The 19,878-nt window shown below is 40.1% G+C and overlaps 1 protein-coding gene across 3 annotated transcripts; it reads left to right on the top strand.

The window, feature by feature from the left end:
• The first annotated feature begins 4,177 nt into the window (after window positions 1–4,177).
• lhx3 (LIM homeobox 3) lies at window positions 4,178–15,776 on the top strand. Of its 3 annotated transcripts, none has more exons than XM_061061752.1 (6): window positions 4,178–4,623; window positions 9,983–10,154; window positions 10,278–10,480; window positions 12,310–12,461; window positions 13,552–13,723; window positions 14,500–15,772. In XM_061061752.1, the coding sequence occupies exons 1-6, from the start codon at window positions 4,554–4,556 to the stop codon at window positions 14,931–14,933; spliced, it is 1,203 nt and encodes a 400-aa protein (XP_060917735.1). In that variant the 5' UTR covers window positions 4,178–4,553; the 3' UTR covers window positions 14,934–15,772. The 3 variants fall into 3 exon arrangements, with proteins under 3 accessions (XP_060917735.1, XP_060917734.1, XP_060917733.1); XM_061061751.1 differs by lacking the exon at window positions 4,178–4,623 and adding an exon at window positions 7,204–7,329 and having other exon boundaries at window positions 10,281–10,480; window positions 14,500–15,776; XM_061061750.1 differs by lacking the exon at window positions 4,178–4,623 and adding an exon at window positions 7,205–7,329.
• The last annotated feature ends 4,102 nt before the right edge of the window (window positions 15,777–19,878 follow it).

Here is a 19,878-nt window from a genome sequence, read left to right as displayed (position 1 = left end):
CTTATAAATGGATGGACAGTTGTTGGCCTTTATTGTCTGAGCATGAAACCAGGGACACATGTTGGGTGGTAAAAGTGTCAAGGCCTGACTGAAGAGCCATTGTATCGGTCTCTAGTGGTCGCAGTCAGGCTTTGTTTCCTGTGTTGTTCATCATTAGCATATCAATATTCAAAGGGGCTGATGCTGGGCAGAGGTGGCGGGCCTTTTTAGCCTGGAGTAGACCCTTGTGCACAAATAATGAAACCTGCATTTGAGTCTTAAGGGCCAGCTGTTGAGTTAAGCCCATAATGATAAGAAGAGAAATGATTCATAACCAATCCAAATGCATAGCTTTTCGATTTTGTTATATTTTTAAAACATCCAAAGAGAGTTTTGAAGTTCCTGCAGTGTAGATGAAACACTACTGAACCATCTCTCCGGCCCTTCTTGGTGAATAACAATGGGCTAAATGGTGTCACCCATCCCAGCCCTTCAACTCCCCCCTCCCTTCCTCGACTCAGGCCAGCTGACCCCAGGACTGGCAGGCCGGGGGACAGTTAGCCTTGTGTGTTATTGTGTGTGTGTGTGTGTGTGTGTGTGTGTGTGTGAGGGGCAAAGCCAGCAGAGAGTGTCGGTTGCTCCGAGGGCCAAGCGTAAAAGCGGTTGGGCAGTTTAGCCAGCTGCTGGGGGAGCGAGCCTCGGCCGGCCTGGTCAGTGAAACCTTGCCAGATGGAGCCATTTCAAAACAATGAGAGCTGCTCGCTGTGGTTGGAAACCAGGGACGCAGAGGGTGGGCCCTATACAGTAAATGACTGCTGGCTGGGTTGGAAATATTGTAGAAGTATTGCTTTGGTCAGCAATTTATTTTCACCCTTGCTTTTCTTTAAGTTTTCTGGCTGTGGTCATCCACCTTTTTGACCTTCCTGTGTAGCAGCGATTGATTGAGAAGTCTCCTATTAAAGGATCTTAACAATGTCGTCAGGTTTAAAATCTCTGTTTTCATATTAGACTGCTTTCCACTTACTGTTGCTCTCTATCGTTTTTTTTCCCTCTCTCCTCCTACAACACACTTCCTCTCTTCTTCTTTCCCTCCAGACAGCAACAGGCCGAGGTGTCCGGGGACCGCTCCGCTAAGGAGTAACCAAGCCTGGGTAATGAGGCGTGTGATTGGTCCCCTCCCTCCCGAACAAGGCCAGTCTTTGGAGGACATGATTGATCACGACAGGAGCACAATGGCAGCCTGGTGTCAGAGGGGTGGTATGGTGCTCACGGACCCCCCGCGGCCACACTCGCTCACCCAACTCAGCTGTTACACATGTATACACGTAGAGGTACGGCACAGCACGCATGTAGACTTGACACGTACAAACAAAGCGAGAGCATGTGCAGCAATATGTGCATGCTAAGAACGCTGACAGCTATGTACCGATACGATCAGAAAACATCTTGATCAGAGGTTGACACGACTCCGGTCCCAAACATTTCATTCTTTTTCACTTATTTTGTCAATAATGAGTTTTTCTATTATTGGAGGAACCCACATTTCCTCTTGTGCACATTTGGGTGGCTGCTGTCCGAATTTGGATGATTTTTAAATTTCTGTAAACAATCTAATTTGCCTCTAACTGTTAAAACAAAATTAGAAGGAAAAAAAAAACACATTGTACATGGCTTTTTTAAGGATTTGTTTAAAATGTTTAATCCATTATTATATACAAAAATATACCATCCACTTATACATTGTCATGAGGACTGCCTGTGCTTAAAGTAACCCATCTTTAGGAAGGTGAAAATGTTACATTTGTGTTTTTTTACCCGCACTAAAAGGCAGTGAGGAGGGTTTGTCTCTGCACCGACTGGATTTTGTTGAGGTGCAAAAAAGCAGATATAAGCTAGGATGATTTTCTATTATACATAAAACTCATCAGATCTGGGTATAGATTCGTATTTGTAGAACTACTACATACTACTACTTTCGCTCTGCAGGTTGAGTGTCCTCACTTTGTAGAAAACAGACGTTTCATAGCAGCACAACGTTTGTTCTTATGAAGGGATCCTCAAGGGTTCGAGGCTTTTGTAACCCCCCCCCCCCGGAGCTGAGCCCTCGTGAGCCTGTTGAACCTGCTCATATTCAAGGTCAAAAATCAAGTTCTGATAGGTACAAGAGGCAGAGTGTTTATAGATGAGGACCATTAGAGGCTGAGTGCAGCTGCATGCTCGAGCAGGACCCAGGTGTGTGAACGCTTTACCAATTTGTTGTGATGATGCTCTACAGTAGCTTTCAATGGAGACGAGGAACACCGAGATAAAAGCTTCAAGAGGTTTGCTCATCAACGTATTCATGACTGGAAGCCGAGGATTTATAGATGAAAAGAAAGTGTCTATAAATGTGGTCATGACACCAGAGGCTTTTTATGTTTCTGATTCTCCATCAAAAATGTCCACCTTAAACGTACATTCATTTAGGGATTTAAGCAACCATTTATCTTAATAAAACATCAAAATAACTGTGTTTCAAATATGCTAGTAGCAGGGTCATGAAACATCCTTCATTTGATTCTTCACCGTGCACATTGTTACAATAAAACACCAAAGGCAAGCCAGCAAAGACTCACCCCTCTTCAAGTGCATGAAAGAAAAAAGGAAAGCAGGCCTGTTGTTGTGCTTGCACTCTAAGCTCCTTTGATGCTGCCTTGGCTTAAGGTTACTGTGTACGGCTTCTTCCAGATTTACCAACAGTTTCTCCCTTAATCTCCACAAAGATCCATACTGATTTGTCGACCAGAGATTACAGCCGATTAGAACACAAAAACTTGCTTCTCAGTCATAAAAACAAACAACCACTGTATACAGTTTTTTTTTTAATCTTGACATCCTGTGAATATAATGACAGGAGTTAAAGTCAGTGAGGGATGATGAGTGAAAGAAAGAAAAGATGGTGGATTTCTTTCCAACTTTGCCAAGCTAATTGCCCTGAGTGGACTAATGAACAGCATAGGTCTAATTGGCTTACACCACTTGAAGGCTGGCGTGCTGGGCGAGTAAAATTGAATCAAAGCTGTAGCACTACGTCAGAGTAGTTTTGGGCTGTTGTGGTGGTTAATTGGCACAGGCTCAAAGGAATGAGGCATGGCACTCGGCCAAAAAGACGGGCAACTCTGCGCATGCGCTCGCAACAATTTATAAGGAAGAAAAACACGCTACTTGTGAAATACATAAACTGTTATGTATTTGGAAAAATAATAATCTTTGTTCATTTTTAAGAAATAATGCCCGTATATTAAATATGCAAGTGGCACTACTTCCTGTTAGAGATACGTGACAGTAGGACATTAGGACGTTAAAAACTGCTCGTCATTTATTGCTGTTAAAGATAGTGAAGAAACAAAAATTAACATCTGTATATGAATAAACAGTTTAAATACCGTTTTTTTCTTTCATTCGTTTAGTAAGTACTTTTTTTCTCGTTAAAACTTGTTAAGATCCATATTTTATTTTAAACTTGTTCGTGTTTGGCTTAAATTTCAACCGGAAGGCATATAGATTATTTATTTTTTTAAATACTGATGCAAGTGAACAATTTAAGCTTTTTTAGCTTTTAGGTCTGTTTTTTATTAAATAATATTTCACTCGCTTTTTTTAATCACTATTCTCACAATGCCCTTTATGGAGCAGAATCCGCTTTATTTGCTCATAGGCTACAAGGAATTTGACTTCGATAACAAAAGTAAACTATAACATTAAATAATAAACAATAAACACAAACTAACACGTACAACATGTATGAGACAATAGGACAGTGGTGAGTAGTACAAAAGAGGCTGAAAAGATGGAGCCTGTGATTTTTGCGTTTGAAACTTGTAAAGGATGTGCACGCACTTTTTGTTTTTAGCATTGTTCACCAGTAGCTTCATTTGAGCTAACATAACGGTATGTCCACTTGTTGTATCATTAATGCGATGCGGTCTATTTTTAACCAAACAAAAGAGAGACGCAGGGATGGAAACGCACGACAACAATGTCTTGAGCAATGCCCAATTGCCCTATTGTGCGTGTTGAAAGACAGACACGTGCACCACAACAGAGATAGCCAGAAAGAGGGGAGGGTGTGTGTGTGTGTGTGTGTGTGTGTGTGTGTGTGTGTGTTTGAGTGTGTGTGCATGCATAGAGGCAGCACACACACGCCTCCTGTCCCGTTTAGAGAAACTCCCCCTTCAGCACCCTGGACAGAGGCAGCGCTGATGACCGCAGATCACTTCGGTTTGACGCACACTTCGGTCACACCATTTTTTTAACCGCACGTCGACTTCAACAACACGGAATCAAAAGAGCAACTTGATGCATATACAAAGTTTTCCTCCTCGGTGGTCAACGAAAGGAGAAAAGTGCCCGGGTCTTCTTTTTCATATTTTTTCAACACTGTCGAGAGGATAAAAAAAAAAAAAAAAGCTCCAGGAAAAGTTCCACTTTGAGTCCATCTTTCCAAAAGCTCGTTAAGACCTGATATTTTTTTTTAAGAATTTGAAGGCGCTCGTCTTTCTTGCTTCTGGGAGCATCGAAAACAAGCTTTCAAAATGTTGCTTGAACACCCGGGGTCAAGCTGTCAAAACACCGGAAATTTCTCCCGCTACAGCTCGGGCCCAGGTAAGAGTTTACTCTTTCTAATTTCTTGTTGCACTGTTGTTTTTGGCTTGCTTTTGTTCGAATCGATGTCCTGCGGGTTTGTTAAAGACTGAAAATCAAGCGTGAAATTGTTGTATTTAATAAGACAGCGACTCAGCACAGCAGGGCTCGAGGCTTTTCTTGTTAACTGTGACAAGCGTGAAATGGAGCTTGTTCACTGTTGTTCATTGCTTTTTTTTTTTTTGCTTTTTTTTTTCCAAGAAGCAACCAGCCTTCTTAAAATAGAGGACACATAGCCTACTTTTTATGTTGTGTTTTTAATTTGCGGTTAAAATTCACACCATCACATCTTAAGAAATTCAAAATAAAAGATGCAACAGTTGCAGGAACGCCTCCATTATTCGCCAGCCCCCTTCCCTTGTATACAGCCCTGTTTTAGAGGCGCTCCTCCTGCGTTGTTGCGTGCGGTGGACGTTATGAATCCGTAATGAGCCTTCATTGTTGGAGAATCACTCGAACAGATGTTATGCGTGTGCTGTCATTTCACACCGCCGCCGCCCGCGGTTGTAACGGGAGCGGACACGGAGAGCGCCACAAAGTGTGGGGTTCCCCTCCTTGTGCGTGTGTCTGCACGACAGACTGTCGGCAGGCCGAAGAGCTGCTCCCACCCCCCCGCTGCCCACCGACTCAAAAAAGTGCTCCACAGGTGTCACATTCCTGCCCTGACAGGTGGGACACCTGAGGTTGAAGTGCAGGTTGTCATGGAGATGGTTCGATAAGAAGTTTTGATCACGTCGTTTTTTGGATCAACACACATTTTTCCACTTAATTTGAATAAATCAGACATTCGTGGATAATAAATACACACACACACACACACAATTGAAACAGGCGATTTTTACAAAAAAAAAATGCATAGGCCGAAAAATAGAAATTGGGGCTTAAAAAAAACATTTATTCTGATATTTCTGAGTCTATTCAATGTTCCTCTGATGGTCATTTTTATCGCTTTGTTATCTCATTACTGCCGGGATCAACCCCCCCTCAAAAGTGAGCGATCAATACGACATCAAAATTATTACAAAGCTGAAAAGTAACAGCAGCATCCATGAACCCCACAGCTTTCTCCCAAAAATATATATATATATATTTCATACACTTGTGGAAATCCAAGCAAAATAGGACATTGATTTTAGATTCATCAGCGGCGCGGCTGGTGGCACTCCCCGTGATTTCCCCAGGCGCTCTTTTGTGCCAAAGATCAGTGTCAATAAAATTCATTGGGGTGTTGGCCCGATCAACATGTTATTGAACAGCCAATCTCTCTCCTAAATAAACACTTGTCTTTGAGCACTCAACGCGAGAGATCAAGATTGTGTGTGTGCGATATTTAAAATCACTCATTTAAAACCTGTTGTTTGGATACAAAGAATGACACACACACACACACACACATCCTAAACAGGTATATGAGTTAATACAAATCAATGCATTATGTATTAATATTAGGCAAATAAAAACTTTAGTTTTGCCTTTTTTCAAGTTTGCAATCTGTTTGAAATATAAAGTAATTATTCGATTATATAAGCAGAAATGTGCCGTCCATTTCAAGCTTGACTATTCAAATGTAAGATGGCCTTTTTGCTGTAAAAATACAGTAATTTAATTAATAGGCACTCCAAGGTAATATCCCAATATTCTCTCATGTCTCTGTCTTTTAAGCAAAACAGTTCTGGATTTTAAATCGTGAAAAAGGGATGTTTCTCTTGGTTTCAGGTTTGTTTTTTTATTGAATTTAATTATTTTTTTAAAGTCTGTTTGAAGTATTTTTTTTACTGTGCTCTACTGTGCGCTTTTTTTAATAAGATTTTATTATATATCTCCAACTATTTGGAATAATTATATCGTGCATAAAAGCTTGCCTTGCTGGGCAGAAAGTAGAGAACATGACTCGATTACTCGACAGAGCAGGGTGTCCAACTAGTTATGTGAAATATGAAATATTTGCCTTGAACATATTTCTCATAATGCCATTTGTACCAACTGTCAAATGGATGAGAAAGAAAAAAGTAGCCAAGATTTATTTTTTACTGTAATGAAAAAACTCAAAAGAAATCAAAAGAAGGAAAGATTCCCATCCTTAACACAGTAAGAAATAAAAACGAAATTATTTCAGCATTGGATGAAATTTCATTTTTCAGTTAAATATGTCTCAATCGTATAAAAGAGGATGTAAGGAAAATCAAAAAAAATATATATAGCCTATATCTTAATATTTTTCAATAAGCTACACCGTAAAAAGGCCACCGTTTGCTTATCAAACCACACTGAAACTCTATTGGCCTCCCCTCTCTCAAGCCCTTGTCCGTCTTCTTCCGGGTTCGCTCGTCGCTCGGTTGGTGATGTTAATCTATCTGCCTGTCGCCCAGGAAACGGCGCAGCGTAATCCTGCACAGGCTCCAACACAGTATACAGACCAGAACTCCTCCTCCACCACCACCACCACCACTACTACTGCACACTCTGCTACACAAATTCAACAACACCTGCTTTGGTTTTGATTGATTTAAAAAACAGCCAGATTTTGCATTAATGTGAGGGGGGGGGGGGGGGGGGTAAAACCATGAGCAATGGATGGAAACAGTGAGCGCAGTGGTCCAAAAGAGGCTCCAAATAACACGGAGATGCTTCTCGCGTTGCTGTCTCACAGTGAGGAGCTACGGAAAGGTAACCTGAAGCCCAATACTATTGATTTATTCGTTTTTGCATTGTTGATATTTTACATTTTTGTGACCTTACTATTCGAGTGGGCCTTTTTTGTGTGGCTGTGGGATGGATTGCAGTCTTTTGATGATGTTTTAGGTGTGTGTGTGTGTGTGGGGGGGGGGGGGGGGGGGGGCTGTAATAACCAGAGTATGGATGATTGATGCTACAACTATGCAGTCGTTTAAATTTGGCAGATTTTACAGGCCCTTACCCAGACAACACGTGAGCTATATTTTTTGCTGTTGCTCCACTTCTCGGCAATAACGCAACTTTTACGCATCAGGCTTCACACATTTTGATTCATCTTGGGGTCGTTCAACTTTTATAGCAGGCTATATTATGTTCAGTGCATTGTTTTGTTTTTAATGGTAAATCAGAAAGGTGGCAATGCATTCTGAGCTACACGTTAGCCCTTTCTATTAGTTTTTAATATTCATCATATGTGAGCTACTTCCACATTTATTTACAAATATCATACACCGTCCACATTGCACTGTAAGAGGACTACATATACAACAAATCATGCACCAGACCTCACCTGTTCCAAATACGCAAGAGGCCTGTTTTTGGAAATGGTAGTCTTTTTTTTTTAATATGTATTATATTCCCAGTGTGGATCGTGATGTGAGTAAACAGCTACGGACACCTCATTGGTTTGTACCGTGAGACTAATAGGCCGCAGCTCTCTAGTTTTACAGAGCGCGTTGAATTAATGATGACCTGTATACACCTGTTCCCGGCGCGGCGGGGCCCACCACACTTGTGCCGGTGATGCAAGAAGAAAATGTTCTTTAATGATTCATGGTTCGTCCACAGCGGAACAAAAGGAACGCGATTCCTTGCACGGATGGAATATGAAGTGGTTGAGCCTCCTTTAATTAGTAATAAAGAGGGCCTGATAGCTTCTTACCTGACGTTTTTAGTTGTCCTTAATTTTATTTTGTTTGTTTGTTTTTACACAGAAATTCTCATCGACCTGATTAGGACTTACTGTTGTAGCTTTGAGGGATAATTCTTACACTTTTAACAGCCTATAACCCTGAATAAAAGTGGTTGCTGCTTGTTAAAGTGATGCCATAATAATAACTAGTCGACCAATATTCGATTAATGATGATGCAGTAAATTAATCTCTTTTATGAATTTAAAGTGGATCTCTCTTTTTTATTCTTTGAATCATCAAACGTGTGTTTTCAGGGTTTGATTTATTCTCTAAATGTTTTATTTTTCAGTACTATTTAAACATAAAATATAAATGTGCAAATATATACCAAAGATAATTCATTATTCGAATAATTTGGTTGTCTGTTTGTTGCTACAGTTTTAACTTAGATACATATTTATCTCTAATGATCTACCAAGATTGTAGGAATACATGACTTTCATATTAAAATTAGTTTTATTATTATAATAGTTTAAATCTTTTCATATGAATACACTCGCTGTTTATTAGTGTCTTCATGTTTACATTTTATAAACGAATTTAAAATAGGCTTAAGATCTTCTTTTAGAGTTCTTTTGAAGTCCAACTTCTTGCACTTCATATTCTCAACAAACGACTGTAGGATGATAATTATTTTTATTTTCTAGATTATATATTTATATCAGCCATTCGGTGGTTTGGTCATCTGTTTAAATCTGTTTATTGGACAAATAGGAAAGCTGCAGGGATACATGACTATAGAACATGAGCATTAACAGATGTTTGTTATTTGACTGACTCAGGTGTAATATGTGGACAGTCGCTCTTATAAATAATTCTTACATTGAGGTCTCGTGCTTAGATAATGGGACACTCCTCTTTTATGTAACCATGATTGTTATCATTGAAGGCAAACCAGCGACCCTACAGCATGTTTCTACAGTCCATCGACAATTCACTACTATTATAGTCTCTTACTGTATTTTATATTTCAATTGATACTAGGATATTATTTGAATTATATGTTTGTTTTTGGGCTTTATCTGCTACGATCTCCTTCAGCGCTGACCTGCAATACTGTACAACACTTTGAATATCTTTTCTTCAATATTCTGTTTTTCCAACCTCCTGTTTCCATCAAACATTCATCTCTTTCATACAAAAGTGAAAAGTGGACAGTTTCTGTCTTTAGCTTTGTTTTATTGCAGTTGTGTTATGGTTCTACAATCGGATATAAAATATGTATTTCTCAACAACATTCAATTTGTAAGTCTCTTGTGTTATTTGTGAAACAAACACAACAATGACTTTATTGAAGATGTGCATGTGGTGACTGTAAACGGATGGTCTCACGGTGCTATTTGATTTAATACAGTTTGATATCAAATTGGAAATGGCTCTTTGATAAAATCATAACAAATAAACTAAGAAAATATATTAAAATAAGACTGTAACACGATGAGACACAATAATATAATATCATAGCATAATATAGGCTAAATATAAAACAAAATGTGCGCTTATTTACTCATATCGCTGTATGTCTATTTTAGTGTGTGAGTTGCATAATCAGATCCACAGAGTATTGTTTAAAGTTTTGTCTTTTACAGTTCTTTAGCACTTTGAACAAACTCGGTTGTGTGTCCTCGTCTTTTATAGATTCACCTCACTAATAAATTGTGGTCTTTCTGCAGAGATCCCGGTGTGTGCGGGCTGTAATCAGCACATCGTGGACCGTTTCATCCTCAAAGTGTTGGATCGTCACTGGCACAGCAAGTGTCTGAAGTGCAGCGACTGCCAGGCGCAGCTGGCGGAGAAATGCTTCAGCAGAGGAGACAGCGTGTACTGCAAGGACGACTTCTTCAAGTGAGCATGCTTTCAAATACTTGCGACATTTAACAATTATATTTTATCTGAATTCATGTGAAGACTGTAAAGAGTCTGAAAGGGTTATTATGTACTGATGGAAACCGTCTGATTTCCCAAAAGGAGATTCGGGACCAAGTGCGCAGCGTGTCAGCAGGGCATCCCGCCCACGCAGGTGGTGAGGAGGGCGCAGGACTTCGTCTATCACCTGCACTGCTTCGCCTGCATCGTGTGCAAGAGGCAGCTGGCCACGGGAGACGAGTATTACCTGATGGAGGACAGCAGGCTGGTGTGTAAGGCCGACTACGAGACCGCCAAGCAACGAGGTGAGAAGACCAGCAAAAAAAAACACATCTCTTAAGAGTTTTTTTTTTATTATTTTGGTGCCATTTGCAGCTCGTATTCTGTAAAATATGATGCTCTCTGTGCAGACTTGTTTTTAAGTAGGGGCTTTAATTTGGACGTGACGATGAGGTCACCCATAAACTCTGACCTACCTGCGCTAATTGCATCGTTTTCCCGCAACCCGATCGATAGCACACTGCGTATACAGTGGAGGAGCAAAGGCTCACACATGTGCACTCTGCTGCTAGAAGTAATCAGCCGTCAATATGGTTTTATTATCGTGGAGATGGTGTGTGTGTGTGTGTGTGTGCGCAGAGACACAGAACGAGAGAAATAGAAGGGTGTGTATTTGTGTGTTTGAGAGAGAGAGGGAGAGACTATGGTGTTAAAAGACAGTGTGTCATATGGTCATGTAAATATAAGTATTGCTTTAAATAAATGTTTAATAATGTTAATTCTTAAAGAGCTCTTCTGATATAATGATTTCAAAATCAATGGTTTAAAAAAAATATATATATATACATCAGCAGTGATTCCCACTCTGTAGTTTCCTCCTTTTATTCAAGTATAATAAATTAATTTAGCAGCAAGTAACATGAAAGGAGGAGTCCTTAAATTGTTGTTCATACATTTTAACTGATAAAATTGACAGACTGGACTTTGATAAAGAACACTGAAGTGGACGAGTCAGACAAACACAATTTTATTTACTTAAAGAGAAGGCTATTTAAAACAGTATTGTTCTACACTGTAAAATTTTTAACCTGTCTATTAAAAAAATAACTGTTGATTATTCTGCAGCTTCAATTTATATATGAAAGTAAAGAAAGCTTCAACTTTTCTTTGTAAGGACGTTCCCCACAACATATTTTAACAAGCTGATAATTAATAATTGAAGTATGCCTAAAGGATGATTTAAAAAAAAGTATAGTAAAAGTGACAGGAACCAATGAACAATCATATCGGCTTCAACACTTTAAGCATGCGTATTACTATAAACTAGTACATTTACAGCAGCTTCAGATACTTTAACGTGCGTTGTCTTGAAATAGTTTGTGTCATATTATATGTTCTTCACCAGCATTAGATGCCCTCATAATATCAACAGACAACACATTAAATTCACAGAAAAAATCCCAGCATGCTCTGCTCCTGCTGGGGCAGACAGTGCAAGTTTTATCTCCCCATCTGTTTGTGTGAATTTACTGCCCCCCCTCTCTCACACACACACACACACACACACACACACACACACACCACAACCACCAAGTGTGGATTTATGCAGCAACTTTTCACTAAAAACACACACGTTTATTTTGCTAATGAGAGGGCGCAATTACTTGGACCCGCATCCATTTGGATGATGGTTTTGTATTTTGCTGTGCTTGCCAACAGATGCGCTGACATGATGCAATTATGCACTGGATGCCAGAGTTTAGTTTTTATAGGCAGAGGGGAAGTTATCCATTTATGTGAGATTAGGACGTTGTATATCATGAAGGCTGTTTTATGCTAATAGCTGCTATGACTATGTTTCTATCACAGATACTGTTACTAAGCAAAAACACAAGGACCTAGTGATAAGCTGGGGAAGCGCTCTCATGTCTATGGCTTTTTTTTAAATTAAATTAAATTAAATTGATTTTGCGTCATTATTTTAAGACTTGCACTGTGTATCTCAAATGTTAATTGTCTCATGAGTTATTTCTGATATGATGTCTGCAAGATAAAACCACATTTCCTCAGATTTCAGCAGAATACCTGTGCAGCATTCGCTTACATTGCATGCTATTTCTTCCTTTTTTTTCAGAGGCAGACTCGACCGCAAAAAGGCCGAGAACAACCATCACAGCCAAACAGCTTGAGACGCTAAAGAACGCTTACAATAACTCCCCCAAACCCGCCCGCCACGTCAGGGAACAGCTCTCATCAGAGACGGGGCTGGATATGCGGGTTGTGCAGGTAAAGTATATTATTATCCATTAAGAGCTATTCCATTAGTGTCCTGACTGCATTATCAAAGACACAATTGTGGCTGAACTGGCACGAGCCCCACTGTACAAAGAGGTGTGTGTGTGTTGGGTTGGAATTTACGGCTAGATGGAGTAAAATGAAGTCCACATGAAAGTCAGCACGGTTTAAGTGCGAGATCGTTAACAATGCTAAGAGGGGCCCCTCGCATATTGTCTACTGCTGAGGAGTCTCACACCCGGTGCTGGGTGCTGGTGGTCATATATATTGTTTTATTTGCAAGGACAAAAGTAGAGACGGAAGCCACTAAAATGCGGCTCATTATTCAGAGAAAGGGACGGGGTGCAAAGGGTTCACTCAGGGCGGAATATCATTAAGGAGAATGTAAAACTGCTTTTGGTGCTTGTAGGAAATGAATTAATATTGTGTGTATGATGAAATTTATAAAAATAAAAAATAAAAACAGGGTGTGTATTTATTTATATTTGCTGGCAGTGAGGATACAAGCAGGTTTTGTTTATGGCTCCTCTTTGTGTTTGTGTTTTCTGAAGTGCAAGATCAAATTTATAGATTAGATCAAAAAGTTAGTGGAGAAAATTTGAATAATTCAAAGCAGAAACGTGCTAACCTGTGTGCTCCCCCGGGGTGAGGACAACTTGTAGCTGTCGGGAAGTTAATTAAGTGTGCGATAAATCAGGTGCAAGGGGGACGCTGGTCCCTGGATTACAGGTCAGTGTCACAGTTTGAGTCTCATACTTGGGCTCAAGGAGGAGGGAAGTTGCGTCCAGACAGTCCTTGAAAATTAATTTAGTTTTAAGCCTTAAAGGCATAATTTGTTCTGTGAGGAAAGAGCAGAGGGTGTTGGATGTAGAGGACTTTGACTGGGGTGCATGATTTGTACGGTTAAGCCTTAAAATAAAGAGGATTGCATACATTTGGCGTCTATATTTAATTGGTTTAGAGATAATTTGGTTCTGTTTTAAAACGGTAAATTTTACTCAGGACCTACTTTTCTGATGGAAAACGTAGCATGCTAAACATTTTAATAATAACATGACATCTTGTTTTTTTCCCACTCCAGGTTTGGTTTCAGAACAGGCGAGCCAAAGAGAAAAGGCTGAAAAAAGACGCCGGGCGGCAGAGGTGGGGGCAGTACTTCCGCAACATGAAGAGGTCGCGAGGAAGCTCCAAGTCTGACAAGGACAGTATCCAGGAGGAGGGCATGGACAGTGATGCTGAGGTGTCCTTTACAGGTAGAGTCAAACACACAATATGAAGACAGTATAGGCATGAATGACGCTGTTCTATTCTAGTGTGAATGTAAGCCTTAACACACTGTGAGCCAGCATGCATAACATCACAGCATGTTAGCTAGCGAGCTAACGGAAAAAGGTTCTTCAAGTTTGTTCAAAACTTGGCTTTATGATTAGCCACCTAAACGATGACATGTCGTCACTCTCTCTGTTTGGCACCAGAATGACTGTGGTTAAACCAGGTGTGTTAAGTTAAATGTTGTGTCTAAGCTGTAATGCAGCCTCCCGCCACTAGCCGGGGCTGTAGCTTTTGTTCATGGGTCCATTCTCCCCCTGCTCTATCGCTCAGATGTAAACCAGCACAGTGCACAGACTGCAATTCTAACATGTAGCAGTTTTGCCTGCATTTGATCTAGAACATGAAGATAGAGATGTGTGTAGGCCGTCAAGTTGAACTGGAATGTAACCCCTCAACTGGAGCAATGCGTAACCACATTCAACACAGGCATGTTGAAGTCAACCTGTAAGGAGGACAGAAGGCTTGTGGTGCTAACACTTCTAACTTTAGCCAAAGTCGTGACTCATTTCTGAGTGTTTTCTTGACTCTAGAACAGTAGTTAGTTGCTAGAGACATCCCTACTCTCTAACATCATCTGGTGCAAAGAAAGTCAACTTCTAGCAAATAACTTTTTTCATCAGGGAATTTTCTGTTTTAGAAATTGTGAATCAACCAGAATAACAAGTTCTAATTGTGTCTTCTTGTCCTTGTTGAACAGATGAACCACCAATGTCCGAGCTCAGCCTCACTAACGGCATCTACAGCAGCCTGAGCGAGTCCTCTCCAGGCATGGGGGGCCGCCAGGGGGGCAACAACCACGGCTCCTTCCCTCTGGAGCACGGCGTCCTCCCTTCTCAGGACCAGTTCCATGACATCCGATCTAACAGCCCCTACGGCCTCCCTCAGTCGCCGGGTTCCCTGCAAGCACTTCCAAGACACCAGCCTCTCATCTCCAGCCTGGTCTACCCCGACTCTGCCCTGTCGATCATGACCCAGGGGGGCACGGCTGGGATCAACCCTGCGGTGAGGGTCTCTATGGGAGCCGCTAATGGCCCCAGTTCGGACCTGTCCACCGGCAGCAGTGGAGGATACCCAGACTTTCCTGCCAGTCCTGCATCCTGGTTGGACGAAGTAGACCACGGGCAGTTTTGATTGGTTATTGACAAAAGAAAAAAGACTATTTTTTTTTAGTTTTCTGTGTCTTCTTTTGGATTTTAGGAATTGGGAAATAGTCAAACTGGCCAGTGATTGTGTAAAGGACTAGACTCTCCTTGGAATCCACCAATATCTGATGAAAAGGACCATTTATGATGTGCGATCTGAATGGAGAGATTGTCCTTCATTTAAAGCACTCGGCCTTACAATAGTCATTAGGTTGTAAAATCTTGTTTAAAGCAAGAAATCCGTCAAATTATTTAATTTCAGGACATTGTAGAGAATGACTGAGACCCAGGATGTTTTGGACATTGATTTTTTGGGTTTCCACCAACTCCCGCTCTTTATTCTCATTAGCTTTTTTTTGTTTTCTACACTGTGTTCAGGTTCAGAATTGAGTTCTTCAAATGTCTGGTTGTTGCCAAATGTCTATATATATAAATATAATGGTTTATCATTGTGGAGACTTTATTTTTATACAAATCCCTTCTTGGACACGAAGAAGAAACCCAGATACGAGGACTTTGTACATTCTAAAACAGGGATATAGGCATAAGTGTAGATGTTGTCTTACATGGTACCTAGGGGTCCAATTACTTCTATGCATTTGTGTGTTTCTCAGATGTATCTCGTTCGTTTTGTTCTGCCTAAAAAAAACAACCTCGGAGGAAGAATGAGCTGTAGCATTCGGGGTTGTGATGTATATGTTTGTTTATGTGCAAAATGTTTTATGTCTTATTTATTCCTTCTGGTTATGATGATGATGATTCCTGATTCAAAAAACAGGACTTTAATAAATTTGTCACCTAAATCAAAATGGGGTTCTATGCTTTTTGGTTGGACGACAAAAATGTGCGCACAAGATTAAAAATGGATTGATTGGATATTTTTTATGGATATAGCACCAAATTGTAGCAAAAATGATCTCGTAAGCAGGCCTAGACTAGACTTTGTGTTATGCTATTTAAGAGATTCAACATTTATCCACCATAAGCAAGCACTTGGCAACAGTGGCAAGAAAATACCCTTTTTTAACAGACAGAAACCTTAAGCAAAACCAACAGACATCTGTCTCGACCTAGTTGGCCAAAACAGTGAAATAGAAGAGAAGGTACAACAGAAAATACAGACTTAAAGTACTGTTGCATTGCCAATAATATAAGAAGAAATATGACATAAGACTGTAGCTGAAGCAACTATGGTAATGACCAAAGTATGCAACAAGGGGACACAAAACCTCCTGAAAGAGACAGGACCTCAATGTATCAACTCCCTCAGTAGTCTAAGCCTATAGCAGCAAAACTGTGGACCGGTCCAAGCCTCAAGTCAAATTTTGTGTCTTAAGCTGTGATGCAGCCAAACACCACTGCTCTGCATGCTGTCTCCACAGTACTGCCCGGATGTAAACCAGCATGGCATCTCGTAGTGCTGAGTGGTTTGGCAGTAGTTTGATCTAGAACATTTTGATAAAATTGAATGCAGGCTGTGACAGGTTAAACTGGCAAATTAATTAGAGCAATGAATAACCATATTAAGCATAGGCATGTGGATGTTAACCTGCAAGAAGGACAGAAGGCTGGTGCTCGTACTCTTAATGTTAGACGCACTCTGCAAACCAACTTGACATTGTTTCATGACTCTGAGATCCTGCTATAAAATTATAACACAGCCCGTCAAGACAATGACTTCACTAGATATGTATTCCCTTAACTTTAAAAAATGATGCTTGATTTGGACTGTTTTTGAGTGCGTCCTTACATTTAGACTAGTCTGAAATTAAATTTATGTTGTAACTGACTGGGGAATAAGTCGCTATGATCATTCCTTGGCATGATAATGGAAGGCTCTACCTCCCGTACTACTTTTGGAGACTTTAGCATTGCTCAACATAATTGAAACCTTTGTGAGAGTCAGATGTTCAGATTGAGTGAACCAGGACCTTGTTGGCTTTGTTTGTGAGTTCCGCCATCTTTTAGGATCACTGAGTTACGTGAAAGTTTTCAGGAAAAGCCATGTGCTTCATGTATTTCTTTTTGTAATCATAAACTGGCCTACATTCTCGGACAGCAGCTTTAAAGACTGGTATAAGGGCACCATGAGCTCTATAGGAAATATGTTGCATGCCCTACAGTAGCTTTGTCTTAAAAAAAAAAAACTGGATTTAAATAATTAAAATTAAGTTTTAAACATATATTAAGAAAATCTGATAATCGTTTTTGCAAACATTTAAAGTCTTCTTGAGTACAAACGGAGCCATTAAACTAGGTCATCTTTTTAAATGTAATGAATATCTTCAATGCAGCATCGATCCTATGTATTTACCTTTCTCATCTATAGCGTGCAACACTGCTGATAGTGAAACCTGAGCGAGCCTTCAGTTTGCAAATTGAGTCTCTGGCTAACTACCAACACATCAGGGGTTCAACAGCTCTTTAGTGGAGAAATTTGATGCAGACAGAGAGTCAACTCATCAATTCAGAGATTACTGGCTCTTGTTTGCCCAAACGGCCCGATGGGAAAGGAATCTCCAATCCATTAGCCGAGAAAGGATCAAGTGCCCCTTGTGAATTTCCTCATTTGTTTAGTTATTCAAAGTCAGGTTCAATTAAGTAGATTAAACAGTATATGTGTAGGCGGGCGCGTGCACAGACGTGTATGTATGTGTGGAATCAAGTGTTTACTTGCTTCTTTAATGGCTGATATGCAGTATATTGTGTGGTTGTGTTTGACTATGAAGGGGGTTTGAAACTTCTTTAGCATTCTCTTAAACCTTCTGCTTTCTTTAACTTTTTTTTTTTTACAGCAGTAATCCACAAAATAGTTGATGTTTATAGCTTTTATACAAACCATTTTAGGTCAATTCTGTTTTCATACATTCATGTTTGTGTATTGTGTATCTGTGTGTGTGTGTGCTATAAAGCCTGGCCCAATGCGATAGACCCCACATGACGGCAAATAATGATAGATTCACCAGTTTGTTTCTATAGTGTGTGGAGCAAGGGTATAAAACAAATAGCCTAGGACAAATGGACAGATTCCAATCATGAAAAACCAAGAGTACTGACTCCCAAACCCTTGAATTCCTGCAAGACCTCTCATGGTCAAACACAAATTTAGAGGAAATCAACATGGCGGAAGACGGGAAATGCTATTTTTTGGACTACTTCACAGAGAAAAAAGAAAAAAATATATGAATGAAGACATGGAGAACATGGTGTGAACACGTAGCACAAAGTGTTGGAGATGGGTAAAGATTGTATTGCTGTGTTTCTTTGATCTTCCTTCTTCAGTCAGCTCGCTTCCTATTATTGGCTGAGGTTTTGTACTGTGTGACAATCCACAATCCAGTGTGTGCTCGCTGTACTCGGTGTTCTTCTCCGCCAACAGGTTATCATTTCGTAAATATGGAACATGGTTAAAATGTACAAACTGAAATGAGTGGACACAACACATTTCCTAACATATCAGGGAAAGTTACATCACCCTTTACACGCATCACATAGCAGGAAAATGTGGCAAGATAATTTTTAAGAACTATCAAAAATGGACTTTGAAGTTGGTCATTTTTGTCAGAAAGAGGAGAATCGGGCTTGATCTGTTTGATTATCTTTTAGTGTCTACCCTGCTTATAGTATGACATGCATGACGTTAATAGCCAGCTGTCCTCCCAACCTTTTCTTTCATAGTGCAATCTCCAACTTCCTCCCTCTTAATGGCCGTCCGCTCAGCTTTGCTGCTCAAGTTCCTCAGAACAAGAAAAGGAACACCAGACAGGAAATTCAGCCCAATCCTTCCAGCTGAGTGGCAGGTATCACTGTTGCCCCGGCAAAGCGACAGGTGTGTAACTCGACCCAAAGAGTGTTTGGCAAAGACAGAAAGGCGGTGAGAGTGAAGTGTGAAAGGCTGTGTTAATCTCCTATAGATACCTGCCTTAGTCAGCTTACTAAGCTGTTTGTATTTGAGGTCAGGCTAATTTCTAGCCGACGAAACAGAAAGTACTTTTCCAATTTGTGTTAGAAATCTTTACGCAAACCTGCTTATTTTGAAGGATGTTGGGTTCAAATTGTTGTATAATGGAGTTTACTATTGTATTCCTATTTGTAGTCTTTCTTTTATGCCTTTAATTGATTGGACAGCAGTGGACAGAGCAGGAAATCAGAAGAGAGCACTGGAGCTCCAGGTTGGACTTGAACCCGGGCCTCCCGCTTTGTAGAACATGCAGTGAGACCTAACCGCTAGTTCATACGGCGCCAAATAGCTCATTATTAATCAACTGTATGTTTTAAAGTTAAGTCACGCAAGAAAGTTACACAGCTGGCGGATTGCATCTACTAAGCTAATTGCTACCACACTAGCTAGCCAGGAACATGCTAGCGCTAAGCAGTCACAATACCTCATACATTTTATCTGTGTTGGGCTATTTTCCCCACACTTACATTATGTTTTTATTTAATTTTTTATTCTATTTCAGAATTATTATGAAGAGAGGAATGCTGTTAAATCTAGCAAAGCAACACATTTAGCTTGCTAGCTAATTGGAAAGCTGACAGTTTGTTCAAAAGGATTGGTACCTTAGTCTGATACAAACACAAATTGGTATAAGAAGTTTTATATGATAAATTACTTTTGTTTTTTTTAAGGTTAATACTGAAAGTACTTTCCTTAAAGGCCTAAATTGTTAAATCATGGATCTGAATTAGCTCTGCTCATCAGAGGTTAGCAATACATGATTCTTCCCCAAGCCACATGCCCTCATACAACTCTAAATATTGTATTTTCTGCTAAAACAACAACATTTAAAATGCTTAGCTGATAGTACATCATTTTTCCATTGGATGCTCACGCTGACGCTCACCTGTAAAATCTCTGTCTCCCAGCAGGTGTGAGATTTAAGTGACCACTGGATGAACTCCTCTAAGCAAACAGCATGGATAATCCCACC

This window comes from Labrus mixtus, chromosome 17 (assembly GCF_963584025.1).
Source record: "Labrus mixtus chromosome 17, fLabMix1.1, whole genome shotgun sequence".
Lineage (NCBI taxonomy): Eukaryota > Metazoa > Chordata > Actinopteri > Labriformes > Labridae > Labrus > Labrus mixtus.
The sequence above is the reverse complement of the archived record's forward strand: the minus strand, read 5'-3'. Positions and strand labels throughout refer to the sequence as shown.

Excerpts from the sequence above, each read along its gene's own strand:
- lhx3 (XM_061061750.1), top strand. The coding sequence starts at position 7,233 with ATGGATGGAAACAGTGAGCGCAGTGGTCCAAAAGAGGCTCCAAATAAC. Across the intron at positions 10,155-10,277 it reads TGCAAGGACGACTTCTTCAA|GAGATTCGGGACCAAGTGCG; the intron begins GTGAGCATGCTT and ends ATTTCCCAAAAG. Across the intron at positions 13,724-14,499 it reads TGCTGAGGTGTCCTTTACAG|ATGAACCACCAATGTCCGAG; the intron begins GTAGAGTCAAAC and ends CTTGTTGAACAG.